This window comes from Mesoplodon mirus (genome assembly GCF_964341445.2).
Source record: "Mesoplodon mirus genome assembly, chromosome: 3".
NCBI lineage: Eukaryota > Metazoa > Chordata > Mammalia > Artiodactyla > Ziphiidae > Mesoplodon > Mesoplodon mirus.
This window is the reverse complement of record NC_138978.1, coordinates 162,374,279-162,394,428: the sequence shown is the minus strand read 5'-3', so window position 1 is coordinate 162,394,428 and position 20,150 is coordinate 162,374,279. Positions and strand designations below refer to the sequence as shown.

Below are 20,150 nucleotides of genomic sequence, written 5' to 3'. Positions count from 1 at the left end.
CTGCGGAAAGCGACGTCACGGCCGTTCCTGCAGTGTGAATGAATCAAAATGCCTGGGTGACCGCGGCCTCCTGGGCGGCCGGCACGCGAAGGGTGGAGGGGGAGGGGGAGAGAAGCGGGCGGGGGGAGGGAGGAGGGGAAAAAAGCCAGAGCTGCAGCAACAGCGTCTCCTCAACCCGGGATGTGCACCAACCCGGGAGAGCGAGATCAAAGGGATTTGAAACAGACTGTGGATTGGCGGGGGGAGGGGGCCAGGCAGCCTGTGGAATCCTCCTGTAGAGGCGGAGGGTCCGGCTTCCGCCGTGACTTCTGCGGTCTGGTTGGGTTTTTTATTATTTTCAAATTTCTGAATCCAGCTTGAGCGAGAGAACGAGAAATCTCCGTAGACTGCGACTCGCTGGCTCTCGCTCGGGGATGATGCAGAGCGCAGCTGTCCCCGCGGAGGGGGCTGTCAAGGGGCTCCCGGAGATGCTTGGTGTGCCGATGCAACGTAAGACACCCCCCTTTCTCGCTGACTTAATTTGATAACAAGACGGCCGGCAGCTTTGGCCGGTTTGGGGCGGGCCGGACGCTGCGCGTAGCCTGGACCGGAGGGGACGGGCGGGGCGAGGGGCCGGCGGCCCGGGCGCAGAGGCGGTCACAGGGCAGGGGCACCAGCCAGAGTGCGTTTGAAGGGCCTGGCCCTTGGCTTTTGGGGGCCGAAAGTGAAAGCCTCCCGGATGGTGCTTGAGGCGAGCTGAGGGATACCGAACCCCGCATCCCCAGCCCATGGTTTTTCTAGGAGCCTTGGGGAGAGTGCTGTCTGGGGACAGACACCAGAGGAACGAGCTGCAGGCCAGGCCTAAGCGCTGGGGTGGTCCCCCAAACCCTCCTCCTCCGCCGGGGGAGGGGGGCTACGGTCAAAGCTCGCAGTACCGCTAGTGCAACTTCACCCCAGCTGGCGGGAAGTTAGAGAGCGCGTCCCCCGCCCCCGGGGCTGGCGGCGCAGAAGCCCAGGCCACACGCGCTGTCCCCGCGCGCGGGGCGTGCGCGCCTGGTGCGTCCCCAGCCGCTGCTGCCCGCGGCGCCCGCCGCCTGCGCCGCCAGGGACTGCCGGCTCCTGGTGAGGAAGTCCACTCGCCATATTCCAGCTAGCCGAGGAATGAAGGGAGGGAGAAACACCGGGACGAAGTTGTGAACTCGGGGTACAGCCTTGGCGCACGCGAGAGCAGGCTCTCAGTATGGTTCGGATTCGGAAGGGGAGAGACAAGGGTGTGCGAGCGCTTTCTTTCCCGTGCCCGAAATTAGGAAGGCGGCCGGAGCTCGGGGCTTGTTTATCCTCAGGTGCGTGTGTGTGTGTGTGTGTGTGTGTTTGTGTGTGCGCGCGCACGCGCTCAGGGATTTTCCCGGTGAGAATTTTCTCTGTTCCTTACTGGTGAACGGTATCTTCGATGGAGAGCCTGTGCGGAGGCCAGAGCAGGTCCCGTGACGTCGCGCTCGCTTGGCTGGCGCCGCGTGAGCCCTGCCCCGCAGGCTCGCGGGTTCTGCGGAAAGCCCCTGGGCACGGTAGAGAGAAGAGGAGCTCCCTCACTCCGCTCGCCAAGGGGCTGTGCTTCCGCCCGCGACTTCTTCAGTGGACCGGTAGCTACATCCTTGAGGTTTAAGTAAGGACCAGCTCATCCACGGAGGGCGCCTACCTAGGAACAAGGGCGCAGCAGCGCGCCCTCCTGCGCCCCGGGCGGCTCTTCATGACACGGTTTCTGCCCCGGCAGTACCTCCAAGGCAGGCTGGCGAGCGTGTCTGTCCCCTCACACCCCTACCCCGCGACTTCCTGGGAAGTTTGTGAGAAGGGACTTAGAAGAGGATAGCTTCCCTCAAACCTACTTAGGTTGTTCCTTGACTACATACTACAGCTATCTTTTGTATCTTTTTCTGTCAACTGTTGGCAAACAGTTCCAAGTCTGCGCTGTGCCTCGGGGAATTTACCGTTAAGATGTGTCTGTGGAAGGCGTTGGGGATTCACTGACTCCTTACTACCCCAGCCCACCGAGGGCAGGGAGGCAGTGGGTTGTCAGCCCCTGCACAAACACAAACCCTGGCAAAGGTGCTGCAGCTTAAGTTGATTGTACCTCTGCGCCAGTGAGGGGAGTGTGTGAGTGGGCGCAGGTGTGAGTGACTCATGTTCTTGTTACCCGATACAGCTGTGCTTTAATAGTTGTGGTCCACAGGTGGCCTCTGTTAGGACCACAATGTAAGACGGTGGGTTTTGCTCTGATAGCCTTTCTTTGGATGCGCAGGACACACTCTCAGATGGTCTCACTTTTTGTTTTTCTTACTCAGAGACAACTTTGATTTTGTCGTCAGGAACTCGATTTCCTAAATTGCCTAGAACTCACCTTCAGAGCTACAGTTCGCCAGGCCTCGGCGTCTGGGTTGGAACTGTGGAAAACTTTATGAGGTAGAGAAGGGGACTCTCATCCCAGGGTGGTCCAGTGAGGCAAGGCTGAACCAGGAGGGGTTGGTCTGTCCTTCCTTTTGTCTTGCCCTGGTTCTGTGGCCTGGGTTGGAGGAGGCACTGGCCAAAATTTAGGGGACCAATCCCTGAAGGCTTCGGGATCAGCTTTTTTTTTTTTTTTTTTTTCTTTTGGGGATGTGTGTGGATTTTACCCTCCCCCATTGCAGCAGATCTGGCTTCTGGATATTAAGCTGTTGGTGCTGGGCACTGGGGGACTGGTGCCCTCTGGCACATATACCCAATCATTCTCTTTCTTGGGGCATTGGACCCAGTAGCCTAAGAATTCCATGGAGGGGTGGACATGCCCTTGGGCCTCAGGGAGGAAGAGGGGGTCATCTCCGGCTGTGGGTGTTTAAACCTGGTAGTGGAGGAGGCAACAGAAAGGCTCTCCCACAGGGGTCCCTCCAACCTGCCAACTGGAAGGGTCACCCGCCACCCCACCACCAGGTTCTGCTTCTTCACCCTGAGCCACCGCAGATAGAGCACTTAGCAGCACAGGTCTAGAGATTCCCCAACCTCAGTGCCTCTGGTGCCCTGGCCTCTAGGGGTGTTTTAGGGGTTGGAATCCAGTATAGTCTTTTGCGTTGGAGGGATGGGTGAGGCGCATTCCCTTCAGGAAAACGTTATCAAATTATGTAATCATTTCTCTCTTTTGGCGGCCTTCTTTCTTACACCCTGTACGCCCCCCACACACAGCGCCTCCCGAAACTGCTCGCTCCTGGGCGGCCTGGTCTTTGGCGCGATTGCTGTCCTCCTGCTTTTCCGTGCAGAGGTTGCGGAGCAGGTCCCGGCCTTCCCGCTTCGACAGCCCCTGGGTCGCCCGATCGGGCCGCGCCCGGCTGGGGCTTCTCCGGACAAACTCGGGGGTCTTTATCCGTTTGAGGGGCGTAGGCCTGAGCAAGAAGCTCGGGAGAATCCGGAGGGAGGAGGCTGGGAGCAATCCGAGACCAACTTTGGGTAGAGAAATAGAACACCCGGCCCCCCCGCCACCAAAGCGCGGACTGGTGGGCGGGGCAGCCCCCCTCCCGCCGCTTCAGGTCAGTGTTTTTTAAGGAACTCGAACCCCGGTTCCTTGCTCTGGGTGGTGGGACTGCTCTGCAGGGGGCAACACCCTTGACACCCTCGGGGTCACATCCAGCACGCGCAGAGTTCCTTGTTTTGTGGGCACCAGTGGATAGGTTCAAAAAAGGACTTCATCCTAAACTGATGCGTCCCAGCTACTTGGGCCACGATTTAGGGTGGCTGGTTTCTCTTGTTTCCGGCACAACCTGCCTTTGTCCGGGGTTGTCCCCGCTGCCTCCCTCAGGGCTGCCAAGGTCCGAGTCCCCACAGCGCCTAACCCTGGGCAGCGCTGAGTGCGCTGGCCTCTTAGCCTCCTCTGAACCTCTCTTCTCCCCGAATCCAGCAGTTCCCCCACGCACCTGGGTCTTGTCGGCCCCTCTTGCTGACCAAGACGTTTGGGAATAGTGAGGGACGTCCAGGGAGGTGGGCGTTTTATCCGCCCCTTGTCCTCGGGTTTTGGTCCATCTCACACGTAGTGTCCCGGGGCACGAGGAAAGGACAACGGACATCCCAGAATGCTGGCTAGGGAGCAGGCCAGACCCGCGGGAGGAGGGAGTGATTCGCCGGGTCCAGGCTGGGAGTGGTAAATGAGAAGCCAGCCGGGTGTCTCCCATCCCTTCCTTGTCTCCTAAAAGATCTATCTTGCGCTCATGTGAACTCCGAAGCTGTGGGGAAAGGGCATTTGATTTTGTATTTGGCAGGATCTGGGTGAAGGACTCCTCAGGACACCTCACTACCGTTTCTTCCCTTCCTGGCGCTCCTGCGTGGGGTGAGGCTCCCTGCACTGGTCGCGTTAGAATCCTCGTCCCCGACCTTATCCTCTTGCAGGCCATTTCTTAAGGGTGGAGTGAACTCACTTCCCGGTGGGCAGTTCTCTCAAACTCTAGAGCAGGGATTTGCTCTTCTTCCCATTCCTGCCTTTTCTCGTGGTGCCAGGAAAAAAAAAAAGAAAACGGAAAAAAATATAGAGATTGAAATTCCATCAGATTCCAGTACAGATATCCAAACAGCAGCCCCCGATGCCACAAACCTCCTTCCCCGCGTCACAAAAATATTGTCAGGGGCGGGCCAACTTTTAAAGGTCAGACTGGCTGTCCCCGCCGGCAGATTCGGGCCTCGCGGGTTGGGGATTCAGATTCTCCAACCGCGAGGATCCCGTCCCAGCGTCGGGCCAGAGCCACGCACCAGCCAGAGGGAGTTTGGAGAAACCCGGGTGACTGCGGCCGTGCCTCACTTGGGGTGGCGGGAGGCCGAGGGCGCCCGAGGGGCGCGCTGGCTCTGGCCTCCTCCGTTCCCATGCCTAGATCGGAGAGGGCAGAGAGGGCGGAGGGGAGCCCGCCTGGGAAGCCGCAGTCTCAGGGCGCTCAGGGAGAGGAATTAACGATTTAACCAGGACAAAGAGCAGGCAGGTGGGGCGGGTGAGGGGCGAAGGTCTGCACTGAGCGGTCCCATGTCCGTGTCCAGGTAAGACGAAAAGTCGTGACTGAAGAGAGGAGACAGGACCTAACTCGAGTGGTTTCCTCGCTCGGTCGCAGTCCATCCTCGCGGAAAACCAGAGCCAGGCGGGGCCGGGCGGGAGCGGCGTCCTCGGGTCTGGGAGCGCGACCTGCGTGACCTCGCCGCCACCAGGGCAGAGCTCCTCCGCCCCGCGGGCAGGCGCCGGCCTGGGTGGCCCGGGGGACTGACGATGAATTGCATCCAAAAGCGTTTGCTGCGCACCTATGGGCGGCGCAAGGTCCTGAGCGAGCCTGCCGCGCGCCCTGGGTTTTTGAGGGCTCGCCAGCGGAGGCAGGTGCGGACAGGGTGGCCCTTCCCGCGGAGCCGGCTTCGCACGCACCGCGTCCAGCCGCCCCGAGTGGAGGTCGCAACTGAGCAGGGGGCAAAAGAGGGACGGCTACCGCACGGCGCATTCGGCATTTCTGCTCTTTGGCCCTTTCCCTCCGTCCACCTTGCCCGTTTCTCTTCCTAGTTTATTATCCCTAGCGGTCTGGGATCGGCCAAACCCGGAACCAGTTTCCTACCTGTTTGCAGCCGGGCAGCCTTTTTTTCGCGCGAAGAGGCGCGGCAGGTGGGAGCGCGGCCAGAGAGCGGAGACAGTAAGCTCTTTTCTTCCGCATACCCATTTCGCACCAAGAATTTGGGAAGACAAAATTAACCCCCTACGCTGGCGGCACAAGTCTTTCCGTGACTTTTTAACCCTTAGAAAGCGGTTCTCACATTTTGGGAGCGGCTCCTCCGGCACAGAGCCTGGAGGCAGCCGGCGGGTCCCTGCGCTGCGCGCTCCCTGTCCGCATTCTCGTCTGGGCGACCAGCCCTGCTCCCCGCACTCAGCGGAACTTGAAGAGCGCTTGAAAGGTGGCAGGCTCAAGAGAGACGAGGTCTGTACCTGCGCAGCCGTTGTTGTAAATTAAATTCGACCTGGGGAGGGTAACACTGTGTGCCCGGGAAGAAATGGAGCGGGTCGCGGGTTGTACCCACCATCCTACAGAGGAAGCCGCGGCTGGCCTGGCACTCAGCGCAGGCTTCACTCTTTGGGGCTCAGCGGTTGGCTTCATCACGGATGAGACTTTTTTTTTTTTTTTTTTAAGAAGGCAGGGCGAATGTCTTTTAAAGGATTCTGAAGGGTGAAACTAATCAGGAAGAAGAATTACTAGCAAAAGCCCGGGCGGGATGAAACCAGGAGCGGCGGAAGTTAAAGGAAGGAATACCAAAGCTAGTTGTACCTCCCTCTTGACACGCCGAAAACAAAGCGGGGTTAAGACAAGAATGTAGGCTGAACGCTCTGAGGATTAGAGCAACGTGAGTCCTCAAGACGTCTTGGGGACCGCCTACGCGACCAAATACCAGGGTCGATTTTTAAAAAATCGAGTCCTAGAGGTGAGGTGGGGGTCGAGGCAGGCGGGAAACCGGCAAGGCAATGGCTTTCCATTGAGTAGACAAAACACAGCCCACAGGGGCGTCTTGGATTTTGAACAGTGACCTGATGACCCCGCTGACCAGGTGTAGACAGCCTCAAGTCCTAAATATTTCCATTGTCCTAACACTTCCCTTTTGCCTCGGATTTTAGTGTCCTTTCACTCTGTGCTACAGTCAATTAGTGATTACTTAGCACCGCATTAGCAGACAGAACCCAGAGAGACTCAGGCACTGGGAGGGCTGCAGCGGAGGAAGGGGAGGGAGACAGTCGCACCTGCAGTCATCCAGATTGGGAAATGAGTTAACAGGGACTCACCTTTCTTTCTATCACATTGTTAAGGAATCTCCTTCGAGCCTCTTGATTTAGTCAGTAATGGTGGATATCTTGTGGGTTTCCGTGGGAAACTAATCTTCTCCAAATTAAGGAGTTGTGGAGGGGGAGGGTTGGTCGAGTTGGATGGAGGGACGTTGTGTCATTTCTTTCAATTAGGGAAATTTATCAGGATTCGGGCTGAGAAGCTTTGGAATGCAGAGAGACTTGGAACCAGTGTAGCTGCTGAGTGGACGCAAGGAGTAATCTTACCCACTTTGGGAAACCTAAGGTTGGAGACAGACTGAAACAGCAGTTTGCTGTGGCAGCACCAGATGCATTACTGTATAGATTGCTGGGTTCCGAGATGGCTGGGGGTGGGGCTTACTTTTGTATTGGTTTTCCGCCTTTCCTCCCTTCCTGGAATGCGTTGTTAACAGTGCCTGTAACCCAAATGTGAGCGAACAGGGTCTACTGTTTTTAGTAAAATTCCATCGTGGCTTGAATGTCTGTATTCCTTCTCTTTCTTCTTCCTTTATCCCTTCCTTCCTCTGTCTCTTCCTTCTTTCCTTTGTGAGATCTTTGCGGGGATGAGCATGGGTTTGTGCAGGAATTCTGAGCACTGGGGTGCCATTGGGGGTTGAGTGCCCAGCAAGCTACAGAGAGTGAGATCCATCTCTCACTGTGTTCCCAGGAGGCCTGGGAGGGAAGAGCAGTTTCTGGGTCCAGAACAGGAGCAGCCCTGGAGCTGGGCTATTGTTTGCTGTAGGAAGAAAACCTCACGTGCCGCTGTGAGGTTTTACCTTTTTTAGTCCTCAATTTTACGGAACCCTGATCAAAATGGAACACAGATCAACCATTCTGAGGCACTGCAGTTGGGGGTAGGTGGACAGGTTGGGTTTAATTGGCAAAATTGAAATTGATTCTCCCTTGGAAAATGTACTTTGAGTTAACTGTGTTAGTGGCAGACTGGAAAATCATCTTGGGAGGCAACTCCTAACTCCTGTTGTTATTTTGGTGGATTTCTTTTCTCAGATCGCCCCCACTTCCCTTCCCTCTGTCAATCTGGGTCTAGTCACAGATGTTTTACTGCGGCATCTCATGCCCAAATGCCTTTAAAGTATAATTTGTTTTCATTAGAATGTTAGGGGGTTAAGGGATTGGTTCTGGGAATAGCTTAATAGAGAGAAAACTTGCGGCCAAATTAATTGAAAGTTTCTTCTTATGAGGGACCAGTTGCCAAACATATGGCATATTGCCACAGAATGAGACATCAGAAAAATACGTTGTGGAGATTTAGCAATGATTAAATGTGAAAAATGGAGTGGAAATAGATGTCTACGGCATTTCCATAGACTGATTTTTCTGTTTTATTTGCAATTACTGAGAATATTCAATATCCTACTGAAGATGACTAATTCTGTGTCAGTATATAATCTAGAAGATAATTCTATACCTGCAAATATATGTTTACATTTCTTATTTTATTTACTATGGGACTCCTTCTATTAAAATGTTATTCAGATTCAGCCTTAAAATGGTAACATCAAAATTGTCTCCAGGATACTTTTGAATTTGATCTTTTATTGAAGAGGTTACTATTTTTTGAGCTAAGCAGAAGAACAAAGGAGATTTTCAAAGGGACGTCAAACCACCAAATGAAACAAATAGGACCCATGGTGGGAAGGCTTCTGGAGGAGAAATGGAGGGAAAAGACAACTTTAGGTGTGATCATTTCTGATATGAAAAGGATTTTCTGACTTCTTCCTAGTTGTGAGTCATTTGTCAAGACACATTAGAAAAAACTAGAAATTAGATAAGATGTAGACTGAAGTATTTTCAAAGTATGTAAGTGAATAGAATTATATTAGAGAATATAATTTACCTTAAATGTGATACCAGTGTTTTTTTTTGTTGTTTGTTTGTTTGTTTTTACTTTTCCCAATATTTTTGTGGCTGGCCCAGATTACTACTATATTTAATGCTGCCATCACCGTCACAAAGTTCAATAAACCTTTTATCCTTAAGTTTAAAAGAATTAATATTGGAATTTTGTGCTTCAGCTGTGTTGTTTATGAGATTATTCTTACTAGGTCATTGAGATCCCTTAAGAGGAAGTTAATAAAAACATTTTGGAAAATTATGTTATGGGCTCTTCAAGATACATGGGTTTAGAATAAGGGAACATATAAATAAGGAAACCCTAAACTGTTCAATAAAAATGGATTGTCTTTAATAGGGAAATAGCAAACAAAGAGCCAGGAGGGGGAAAAAAACCAGACACATCTAGTTATGATTTGTCATATAAGCTACATCCTTGGGCTCAGTCCTCTGTTCCTTCGGTCACAGTTATCAGGTGATTTAAAAGGGGAGTTGTGACCAGAAAACAGGATTTTATTGTCAATGGTGATGGCAGTGACTTTGATTTGGAAAGTTTTATTTTTAAAATATCGAATAACAGAACTTTTAATTAATTTAATTTAACTGTACCTCTGTTATAATTCTTAGATTTGGATATTCCAGAACTTAGGTATGAGTTTAGGCAGGCCTGGTATCATACTTGATATGTCCTGTGGCCTTATGTTGACACACTTTAGAATTAGTCATTCCCAGACGAAATCAATAAGCCCCCACCGAAATTGTTTTCCCAAACCGCCTTTTCAAAACCATCTTCCTTCTTACTCAGAGAACCTTAGGTAACAGAGCAGCATTGTCTGCCGTTAATTTTTCTCCCCCTTCTGTGTGGGGAAGGACTAGAGAATTCCAAGAAAAACATTTGCATAATATTTCAATTATATGTATGTTTCCTTAAAGCCCCATTTGGCTTTTTTTTGTAGTCAGTAAAAAAAAAAACAAATAAAATTATGTATTTTTGGAAACATACATTGCCCAAATGTTATGTAAGACAGAGTTCAAAAAAACTACTTACCAGCAAAAGGATTTGGGATGAAACCCACCAGACAGAGGTGGCTTTGGTGAGCACAGTTGGAAGCCTTGGTCTTCAGTCAGCCCCAGAATCTATCCCAGAGAAAAAGAAGGTTCCAGCCCTAGTTTGGCCCCCAACTGTGTACCCTTAGGGAAACCCTTTTAGATGTAGATTAGAGGTTCTCTTTTCTCAGGATCTCTAGGAGGAGTAAATGAGCTTGCAGATTTGCAAGTACTTGACAAAGTTCAAGGTGCTGGTAGACTTAAAGAGCAAGATCAAGGTTCCGTTTTGCAGATGGAGTCACCCTCCGTAGGCTGGAGTGCTCCTGGGCGTCTTAAGAGGATGGCCAAGCCTATAGGGAGCATTGTGGGGTCTGCAAACAGGGAACCCTGGAAGCATCTCCCCTGGACCAGCTCCCTATTCAGAAAGAAACAAGGAAAACCTTTTCCTGGGCATTAGGCTGTCAAGCCAATCTGTTTGTGAAACAAAAAGAACTCTATTTGTCCAAAAGGTAGTGAAAAAGCAATGTCTTGCAGGATTCCAAAGCGGCCCATCAAAGTCCAAATTTTACAAAATATTAATCTGTTCTGAACACTGTTCCTACCAGTACAGAATACCTGTCTTTAAAATATTAAAGTATTCACTTGCATTATGAGTCCAATGGAAATATCTGAAATTCTAAACCACTTTCCCAGAAAGATGCACTTTCTTAAATACATTTTAGAAGTCATCGTCAAGTATGTTAGTTCTAGTTTTAGTCTCTTTAGTGGAAAAAAAATGTTTTTCCTCATGTTGTTCATCTTCTGTGACCAAAGAGACAGAAGACACACGTTTTCAAAGAGTTAAAATCGATCAAACAAACACAAACCATTTCTGAAATGTTTCATGGTGGCCACTGGTTCCTTGAAAGTTTCTTGGAAATGAAGAAACGTTGAGTGGGGAATAAAAATGCACAATACTTATTCTATATCACCAGAGGGCTGAGGGCAATTTCATCTACCACAGACCACATCAGACCTTTGATCTCTTCCACTTCCCAGCTTTCTGAAACTTCACTAGTGGAGGAATTTGGGGATTTAAAACAGAGTCCATTGTTTGATGGGCCACTCTGAAAAACAAGCCCCTTGTACCTCCACTACAGCACTCAGGTGATTTGAGCGCTGGGCATCACATTGTGTGTTTTATAAGCTTCCTTGATGAAGAAGTAGGTATGGCTACAGGCAAAGGGTTTTTAGTTATTTCATATCAAATAAGAAATAGTCGCTTCACCATTGGGCATTTAGATGTCTCTAAGAAAAATACTAGAAGCCTCAAATGTTAATATGAACTCAATCCTTTCTTACCTGAATACATTACAGCAAAAGTGAAGTGAGGTCAGGCAGTTGGTGGTCCTAACCGCCCCACTCTCACCATTCACATGTGGGGAGGGGACCAAGGTCTGGCAAATTTGCCCTCATTCTATGGAAGAAAGAATCTGACAGATTTCTTTATTCCAAAAAGACTGAATCTTGTAATGTTGCATTATCTGCTGTTCATACTCTGGGATAATGTTGATTAGAAAGGTTTGTACATTTTCCAGATGCTTTAGAACTAGGGGTGTGGAGGAGAGTTTTGAGTGTTTTGGAGGGGGCGGTGGGGAAAATTATATTGGGAAATAAAGAAGCATGAAATAATTTTGATACACTTTAAATATATAAATCCATCTTGCTGGTGGCTGGTCATGAAAAGGGAGAAGGGAGCTGTCCAAAATTATTTGGACAAAGGTATTATGGGGCTAAGTGTTTTATACTCATTAACTGATGTGATCACACAACACCACAACCCCAGAGACTGGTGTTATTATCTCCATTTTACAGATAAGAAAATTGAGGCTCAAAGAGGTTAAGCAATTTGTCCAAAGTCACATACATGGTAGAATCAGAATCTCAGAATCTGGCCTGGGATTTATTGTAAACGATTTGGCAGACCTAAAAATTTGAAGAACAGAATTGAAAACTTTCAAATTCCCTCAATAGTTTTCCAAAAAGGTCTTTGAGCAAAATTTTCTAGTTCCCCTTAGCTTTCTATTTCACTCACTGCCCACTCTCCCCACAGCTCCAGAGTTGGACAGCTCCCTCATTTAGGAGATGGCTTCCTTTCCATAGACACAGCTTGACTTCAGAAGAGTTGGCTTTTTCCTGGAATCACAATGCCTTAGCCCTTGTATCAGGATATGTGTGTGCATGTGTTTGTGTGCATGTGTGAGTGTGTGTTAGTATCTGTGGTATATGTGTGTGTACTTATGAGTATGTGTGTGTGCTAAGCATGCATGTCTCAGTATATGTGAATATGTGCAGGTGCGTTTTGTGTCTAAGTGAATGTGGTATGTGTGGGTGCCTTTGTCTAGTATGTGTATATCTCAGTGTATCTCTATTTGTGATTGTGTTTTCCTCTGTGTGTCTGAGTGTATATGTGAGTATGTCTGTGTTGTGTCTTTGTGTATGTTGTAAGTATGTGTGAATGTGTGTACATCTGACTTGTGTATGTGTCTGTGTGAGTGTGTGTGGTGGTGTCTGCTTGGATAGCTGTGTACACGCAGCTGTTCTCCCTGTGGGCTTAGGTCTGTGCCTTGGGCTGTGTCTCTCCTGGGCGCTGGTGAATGGCCCTGCAGATGGGAGTGTATTGTACTGTGTGGTCCAGCATCTCCACAGATTCCTTGTCTGTTCCAGGGATGTTGCTGTCTTTTCATGCCTGGGTTTACCCTCTGCAGAGCCCCAGCAGAGAGCATCACCACAGAACACTTTCCTGCAGATAAGATAAAAATTTTCATTTTAAATGAAACGACTCCTTGGATCAGGAACTGAGTTTATAGATCAAATTCTGTCTTAGTGACTGCAAGGATCTGCTTAAACTCCAGTTTTTAAAGTAAAATTTCGTGATATCAAATACTGCATGAATAAGTTGAGTTTACTAGGGATTTGGAAATTTTGGTTACGACCTTATTTCTCTTAGGAAACCTATATAACTTCTGTCCTGTTCAGACTCTCCAAATTATTAAAAAAAATCATAATTTATTGTAGGTTAAAAAAATCTGTTTTGTTGCTCTTTAAAATTTTCTAGTTCGCTCATATTTCACACATTTATTTCATCTAAATAATTGCATTGGAGCACTGTCTCCTAAAGTGTGGGGTTTGAGTTCACAGGTCCCCACCCCCTAACAGGCAGGGATGAATCTGAACTTGACAGATGCCATCAACAAGCTGGCACTTTGCAGCTGGGTGGAGGGGATCAGCCGGACAGGGGTTCCCACTCCCAGCCCTCCTTGGGCATTAGGTGTCTGTCCCCTACAACACATGCATACTCTGTCCAAAGGATGGAAATCTGTCCCTCAGACTTTTCCATTTACCTAATTGTTGGGGAGCATCAGAGGCCAGTGGCTCACCTACTTCTGTCACTGCACACAGAGCAGCTTTGAGACTATCTCTTCACCTCCATTTACCCTCCATAAAGTGACAGGGTAGAACCAGCCAGGTGAGGTGATGTCTCAGACCCTCCAGCTCTGGGGTTGGGTGAGCCCATCTCGCACACAGGCCCAGTTGAAATCCTGGTTCCCCCGTTGTGGGACCTTGGACACTTGGCTTGATCTCTCCCAGGCTCAGTTTCCTCATCTGTAAATTGGGGATAACAACACCTCCCTCACCAAGTTGTGCCGATTGAGGAAACATACATTTAGGACCTGGCACAGTTTATAACAGGCTCTTGTTGCCTGGTTTTACGATTACTATAGGTATATTGTGGGTCTCTTAAACCATTTGTACATTATCTCTGTTTTAAAAAATGCTCTCTCTCTCAAAATCTACAGTGGAATACAGTGGGAAAGGTTTTGTTTTCTTTTAACTTAAAAAGCACCCTTAGTATGTCCCTTAGATTTTTGCCAGACTCAGGGACCCCCAGTTGGGTCCCAAGGCCTCTCTCTGAGAACCCCTAGTTTGGGCAGCCCAGCCTGTCCCTGCTGGACGCATCCCCTGCAAGCTGGAGGTCGCAAGAAATGGCTGTCTGCTGCTTTTAGTGTTGTTCCTAAATATGATGTTGCCTCAGCTTCCAAGCCTCTAAAACTCCCCTGCCCGCCCTTCCCGCATACATTAGCCTTAATGTATTCTCTCTTGAATACTCATCATATTAAGGCTCCCGGTAGATACCTTGCTCGAAATAAATTTTACGGGCATGCATCCTCGCCCTCATCCCCATGCATTTGTGGCCAGGAGGAGAAATATAACCGCTTTCCTCGGAGGCCAAACAACAATTAGGTGGGAATTGGCGGCCCTCTGGCCCGGGGGGAGGGCGGGGTGCGGGGAAGGATCGGGCTCACGCCCCGAGGGTCGTCCCCAGCCCCCAGCCCCCAACCGTCGGGCTCTCCAGGGGTTAATTTGCCTCCGCTGGCCGGCTGCCTGGCTCCTGGGACAAAGACATCCCTAGCGGGCTGTGTCCCCGGGGCCTATGGTCCACAGCTACACACAGGTCGGGCCGGGCACTCTCGGCTCCGGGGGCAAAGGTTCCTGCAGCTCCGCACCCGCCCGCCCTTCGGCACACCTCTTCCCTGAGCCGGAGGGCTTCTCGTTAGGGCTTCCTTCCCCTCCTTTTGGAAAAAGATGCCTGAGCAATCTTCCTCCACACCTCCTTCCTCAAGCCCCTGGCTCTGCAGCTGCCACAGCTCCGAACGCGAATTCCAGCAGGGGAGATCCACACCCTTTCCCGCTTAATGGCCAGGTTTACCTGTGTTGTCTCCACCGCTTGCCCAGGCTGGACTTGTCACACCACAGGAGCTCCAGGTTATCCTCCCCTCATTCCCTAGAGTCTCCCCTCTTCTTTCCCAACCTCCAGCTGGTAAGGGCCCTGCTCTCGGAACCCTCCCTGGCCACTCCAGGGATGCCAGTCTCTGATGGTCCCTGGAGAGAGGCAGGCGTGTGGTTGAACGGGCACCTGCCTGGAGGTGCCAGGCACGCCCCCCACCAAACCACGGCATAGTTGCTGTGTGATGTGGGCCCTCTCTGAGCCTCCGCGGGGGGGCTTGACATCTTTGCGGAGATTCTCGGTGGGAGTTCAATGAGGTCAAGCCCAGGATCGTGGGTCCCTAACTTTCCTTACTCTCAGTCCAGCGGCACCACTTCGAGCACCTGGTTACTGCAGTTATCTTATCTCCTAATAATAGCAAACCTTTACTGAGCACCTACTGTATACCAAGTCCCTTCCTACATATATTGATTCATTTACCTTGACAACAATTCTACCAGGTACTATTGTTATCATCACCCCACTTTTACAGGTGAGAAAACTGAGGCAGAGAGAGGCAAAGTAATTTGTTCAATCTTAGAAAACAGAGCCAGGATATAAAATTAGGCAGTCTGGCTTCAGAATCCATGGTCTTCATCTGTGTCCTACCTAGCCCTTCTTATTTGATGGAAATTCGTGTAGCTGTCATGTGTTTAGCACTTTTCTGGGACTCCTTGGTAAGTACTTATTGGCTGAACAATTTCTTTGTCAAGGAGGAAATGTTTTGAGATAAAAAGAAAATCCCATCTGAACTGGGACAAGTACCAAGTGTCCAGGGCTACACGTATCTGGTAGTTTTCATGGGGCATTTTGGTCTGAGAATCGGTCAAAGGGCAAGGAATCTAGTGAGTATGACTTTCGGGCAAATGGTGGTGACTGCCAAGACCATGAAGGGAACAAGGTGTGCTGGGGTTTAATTGGGTCCAAGATAGACAATTGTGTGTACAGGGCTAATGATGACAGTTAGTGAATGTCCCAACAGTGTGTCTGTAAGTTTTAGATACATATGACTTAATACTTGAGAAAGCTTTCTCTCTACATAGGTTTAGATGTGCTTAAATTTTCCCCCTAATGCTTTGAGACTAATTCCCTATTTCAACACTTTAAAATTATATCACAACCAACAAACTTGTTATGAATCAAGAAACACTAGATTCATGAAATCTCACGAGAGATTTGGTTTTACTACCTTTGTTGACATTTTGGGGTGTGCAGGAAAAACTAGTGAAGAACTGTTTCAAGTGAGCTTCTTAGAGAGGATTTGATCAGTAATTTATCTGGTGAAAAATATCTGTGGAGTTACTCTTGTGTGCCAGACATTGTGCTAGGCACGGATGATACAAAACTGAGAAAGAAATGCTGTTCTTGCTCCTGGAGGATCTCACCTTCTGATGGGAAAGACGGTGTGTAAAAAAAAAAAATTAGCAAAAATGCTATTTATAATAGAGGTGAGAAGCCCCAGGGTTACCAGTCTCATGACATGCTATATCACGAGGCTACCATAGGAGGCCAAATGCTTGCACTTTTATATTTTTGTTCTTAACATTTGTTACTTTCCCTTTTTTGAGGAAAAGGACCAGGGAAAATGGCTAGAGATGCTAACACTATTCGTTCATCCAGCTGTGAAAGCCTGACCATTTTGAAACTAATTCAGTGACTCAAAATACTATCAACCCCCTGAGCAATCCCTTGGTAGAGATGGGATGGCAGAGAAACAGACCTTGGATAGGAAGTCACCCAGCACAGGAACAGGGTGCGGTAGTGGTTCAGGTTCAGTTGCAGACAACAGAATCCATTTTCACTATTTAAGTGGAGAGTGATCAATTACCAGGTATGTAGTAGATGACTTTTAATTCAGTGGAGCCAGTTCTGGGCCAAGCTGCTGGGAATAACTCCCAGCCCCCAGAATGTTGTTGCTTCTGCCATGATTGCTCAGGACATTAAAGCCAGAGAACCCTGTAGCCTCTGCCATGATCCACACCAGCATAGTGGGAGCCTGCCTCTTGGCAGGCTCCATTCAACTCGGTTCTGAATTCAAATCTCTTCTAAGTTCATCTGATTGGCAGACTCTAAATCACTTTCGGAACCCAAGCTGCAAGGGAATCTGGAAAAGCAGTTTCTAGTTTTCCTGTCTGCAGTACATGAAGGCATATTAGTTGGGTATGTTGATCGAGTTAATCGATGGTATCTTTTGCATTTCATTAAAATGCTGAGATTCTCTCTCAGGAGACTCTCAAAATAGTGAGCTTCTCCAATGGACAAAGGATTTATCTCCAAAATATATAAACAGCTCATGCACCTCAATATTAAAAAAACAAACAACCCAATCCAAAAATGGACAGAAGACCTAAATAGACATTTCTCCAGAGAAGACATACAGGTGGCCAAGAGGCACATGAAAAGCTGCTCAACATCACTAACTATTAGAGAAATGCAAATCAAAACTACAATGAGATATCACCTCACACCAGTTAGAATGGGCATCATCAGAAAATCTACAAACAACAAATGCTGGAGAGGGTGTGGAGAAAAGGGAACCCTCTTGCACTGTTGGTGGGAATGTAAATTGATACAGCTACTATGGAGAATAGTATGGAGGTTCCTTAAAAACCTAAAAATAGAATTACCATATGACCCAGCAATCCCACTACTGGGCATATACCCAGAGAAAACCATAATTCAAAAAGACACACGCACCCCAATGTTCATTGCAGCACTATTTACAATAGCCAGGTCATGGAAGCAACCTACATGCCCATCGACAGATGAATGGATAAAGAAGATGGTGGCACATATATACAATGGAATATTACTCAGCCATAAAAAGGAACAAAATTGGGTCATTTGTAGAGACGTGGATGCATCTAGAGACTGTCATACAGAGTGAAGCAAGTCAGAAAGAGAAAAACAAATACCGTATATTAATGCATATATGTGGAACCTAGAGAAATGGTACAGAGGAACTGGTTTGCAGAGCAGAAATTGAGACACAGATGTAGAGAACAAACGTATGGACACCAAGGGGGGTGGTGTGATGAATTGGGCGATTGGGATTGACATGTATACACTGATGTGTAGAAAATTGATGACTAATAACCTACTGTATAAAAAAATAAATAAAATAAAATTTAAAAAAATAACTGAGATTCTCTCTCCAGGAATACCTTCAGGCATGGACTTTGGTCACTACCCACCCCCAACATATCATTTGCTTTTTATGCCAGATGACCTCTCAGTCCATGCTTAGGCAGGGCTTACTTTAGAGGCTGAGGTTTTTAGCACAGATTCTATCCAGTAGTGAAAATTTCATAGAAATAAAGGTGGGTGTTATTGGGTCTTCCTGGCCATTGGCTGTGGAATTGCAGCTGGCAAAAGTGGAGTTAGCTGATGCTGCTAGCCTTGTGGTGCTCTTAGAAACAGGCAACCCCTTTGGGTCAAAGCCACCCAAAGCCAGGCCAGCAAAGCATGGATTGGATTTCAGTCCCAACCTACTCCTTTGACCAGGCACCTTTGTGCAGTGTACAACCTGTACAACTGTATGTGGCAGCCCTGAGGGTTTGGCTTATGTCCTTTCCCAAAACAAGCAGAATGAGAAGGCATCCAAACAGCACCTGGTTAGTGGTGCTGTACAGAAGTCTTACATTGCCTCTCTCTCCTCTCTCCACAGAGATCCCCCAGTGTGCTGGCTGCAACCAGCATATCCTGGACAAGTTCATCCTGAAGGTCCTGGACAGACACTGGCACAGCTCCTGCCTCAAGTGTGCAGACTGCCAGATGCAGCTAGCTGACAGGTGCTTCTCCAGGGCCGGGAGCGTCTACTGCAAGGAAGACTTCTTCAAGTAAGTCAGAACTGGGGGGTGCACCTTGCTCTCCTTGCCCTGATCTAACTGCCTCCCCCATGCAGTGATGGGGAAGCTCTCAGTAAGGCAGGATGGGGAGGGCGGGGGTCCACCCTGGGTGGGGTGAGTGAATCCTGGTGCTGAGAGGCTGCTCCTCATTGAGGGCCCCCTTTTGATCACCGGCCCCATCAGCCCCTGAGGCCCAGAATCTCAGCCTCACTTGAGCTCTGCAAGGGCCATGGGTGGGGAGCCAGCAGGAGGCAAGAGCCAGACTTCTCCAGAGTGGCTGACAAAGGATCCCTGCAAATCCTAGAACGAGTTGCTCTTTCTGTCTTGGTAAGTTGGTGCCTCAGGGCACTTAACTGTATCATTCCTGCGGCTTTCAGAGTGGTACTTTGAATTTTGTGCCCTAAATCTAGAGACATCTCTATGGTTGCTCCTAGGGTCTCAGAGAAGTGTTGCTCCTGGTAGGGGTTGAGCCAGGCTCAGACAGTGTCATCAACTTCAATGGAAATATGACAAAGAGACAGTTTTGTGTGACGGTTTAGAGCCCAGACCCTGCCTGGGTTTGAACTCACTTATTAGCAGTGTGCTCTTGGGCAAGTTATTTAACTTCTCTGTGTCTCCGTTTGCTTATCTGTAAAATGAGGCTGATAATAATAGGGCTGTTAGTTTTGAATGAGTCAACATGTATAAATTCCTTAGGATACTTGCCTGATACATGAGAGTTAGCTCTTAAGACTGTCCTTGATTTTTCATTCTGGGGTTGGGTCCATCAGAAACAAATCATGTTGGAACTTTAGGTCAAAGTGAGGGGATCTCCTAGAATTTATTTTCCATGGCATTTAGTCTGAGACTTCCCTCCAAGAATTTATTACCTGAGGCACTTAGGCTGATGCTTCAAATGACGTGGGCCAGCTGGTAACAGCAAAACCAAGAGCAGGAGGTGGGGGGTGTCTGTCAGCGACACAGAGCCCAGTGTGGGTGGCCCATGGGGTGCGTGGAGTGTGGTGGGACTGCCGGGAGGCTCGCCAGCACCGGGACACACTGGGCACAAATGAACAAGCCCTGGAGAGATGGTGTGCATCCTTCAGAGGATGTGTTTTCTGGAGACAGGGAGGAAAAATAGGGAGAAGCGCCAGTCCTGATACAGAACGTGATTTCTCACAAATCCTCCCCAAGGTTTAACTGCGGGGAATAAGTGATTGGAATTTCTGAGGATTCTCAAATTTGGTTAGTCCAGCATGAGCCGATTTGCTCTCCCCACCTCTGACCCTCGCCTCGCTGCCTTTATTTTGGCATTTACGTGGTTCCGTCCCCTCTACCCACATCCTTTCTCAGCAACACGTTTTCCTCTGCCTTCCTCCCTCATGGATGCCGTGGCCAAGCACCATGGCAGCTCTTATGGGCCCCTGGATGGGACGAGTGTCATCGAGTGTTGGGGGAGGAGGGCAGGAGGAAGTAGGTGGGTGGGCCTGGCCGGCGGGGTTTGCCGAGCTGTCCCTGCTTCCAGGGCCAGTGCATCATCCTCCTATTTGGAAATCCTCGGAGAGCTCCAGGGACGAGCAAGAGGCCACGTTGCCTTCTTGCCCATCTGGGGACAGGATAGGTGCTGAGATGTCCCTGGGTCAGAATTCTGGCTGGGGTTCAGGCAAGACCTGTCAGGACCACAGACCTAGGGCTCTGTCACCAGAGAAGCTCCGTCGAGCCCCGGCCTTGCCTTAGGGCCCTATCTGATGTTTGGACCTCGACTGGCTGCCTCCGGGTGTGGGAAAGGGAGGTTGCAGCAGCTGAA

At 49.3% G+C, this 20,150-nt stretch overlaps 1 protein-coding gene across 1 annotated transcript in view; it reads left to right on the top strand.

The window, feature by feature from the left end:
* Window positions 1–411: 411 nt before the first annotated feature.
* LHX4 (LIM homeobox 4) overlaps window positions 412–20,150 on the top strand; it is a gene marked incomplete at its 3' end in the record, with an annotated part of 42,452 nt that continues 22,713 nt past the window's right edge. The window contains exons 1-2 of the mRNA XM_082614744.1: window positions 412–489; window positions 18,184–18,355. Of these exons, the coding sequence (XP_082470870.1) occupies window positions 414–489; window positions 18,184–18,355 (248 nt within the window). The 5' untranslated portion in view covers window positions 412–413. The remainder of the gene's footprint in view (window positions 490–18,183; window positions 18,356–20,150) is intronic.